This window comes from Myotis brandtii, unplaced genomic scaffold (assembly GCF_000412655.1).
Source record: "Myotis brandtii unplaced genomic scaffold, ASM41265v1 scaffold691, whole genome shotgun sequence".
NCBI lineage: Eukaryota > Metazoa > Chordata > Mammalia > Chiroptera > Vespertilionidae > Myotis > Myotis brandtii.
This window is the reverse complement of record NW_005370704.1, coordinates 940598-941038: the sequence shown is the minus strand read 5'-3', so window position 1 is coordinate 941038 and position 441 is coordinate 940598. Positions and strand designations below refer to the sequence as shown.

At 69.4% G+C, this 441-nt stretch overlaps 1 protein-coding gene across 1 annotated transcript in view; it reads left to right on the top strand.

Moving 5' to 3' along the window:
* Window positions 1-441, top strand: part of ENTPD8 (ectonucleoside triphosphate diphosphohydrolase 8) — a gene marked incomplete at its 5' end in the record, with an annotated part of 5557 nt that overhangs the window by 3014 nt on the left and 2102 nt on the right. The window contains 2 exons of the mRNA XM_014529689.1: window positions 10-168; window positions 200-430. Coding sequence (XP_014385175.1) covers window positions 10-168; window positions 200-430 — 390 coding nt within the window. The remainder of the gene's footprint in view (window positions 1-9; window positions 169-199; window positions 431-441) is intronic.

Here is a 441-nt window from a genome sequence, read left to right as displayed (position 1 = left end):
GGCAGCCAGAAGAACAGCTCCCAGGCCGAGCACATCTTTGCAGAGGTCGCCCAAGTCCTGGGCCGGGCTCCCCTGGCCTTCTGGGGCGCCGAGCTCCTGGCCGGGCAGGATGAAGGCGCCTTGGGCTGGATCACCGGGCGGGAGGGGCCGGGCCGGCCTGCGTGGCCGGTCCTGGAACCTGGTGCCCGTCTGTGCTCAGTATTCCTTCTCCGGAGAGTGGATCCGGCCCCCGGAGGGGACGCTGGTGGGCGCCCTGGACATGGGCGGAGCCTCCACCCAGATCACCTTCGTGCCCGGAGGCCCCATTCGGGACGAGAGCACCCAGGCCTCCTTCCGCCTCTACGGCTTCGAGCACCGCGTCTACACCCACAGCTACCTCTGCTTCGGGCGCGACCAGATGCTGAACAGGCTGCTGGGCTGGCTGGTGCAGGTGGGCTCTCA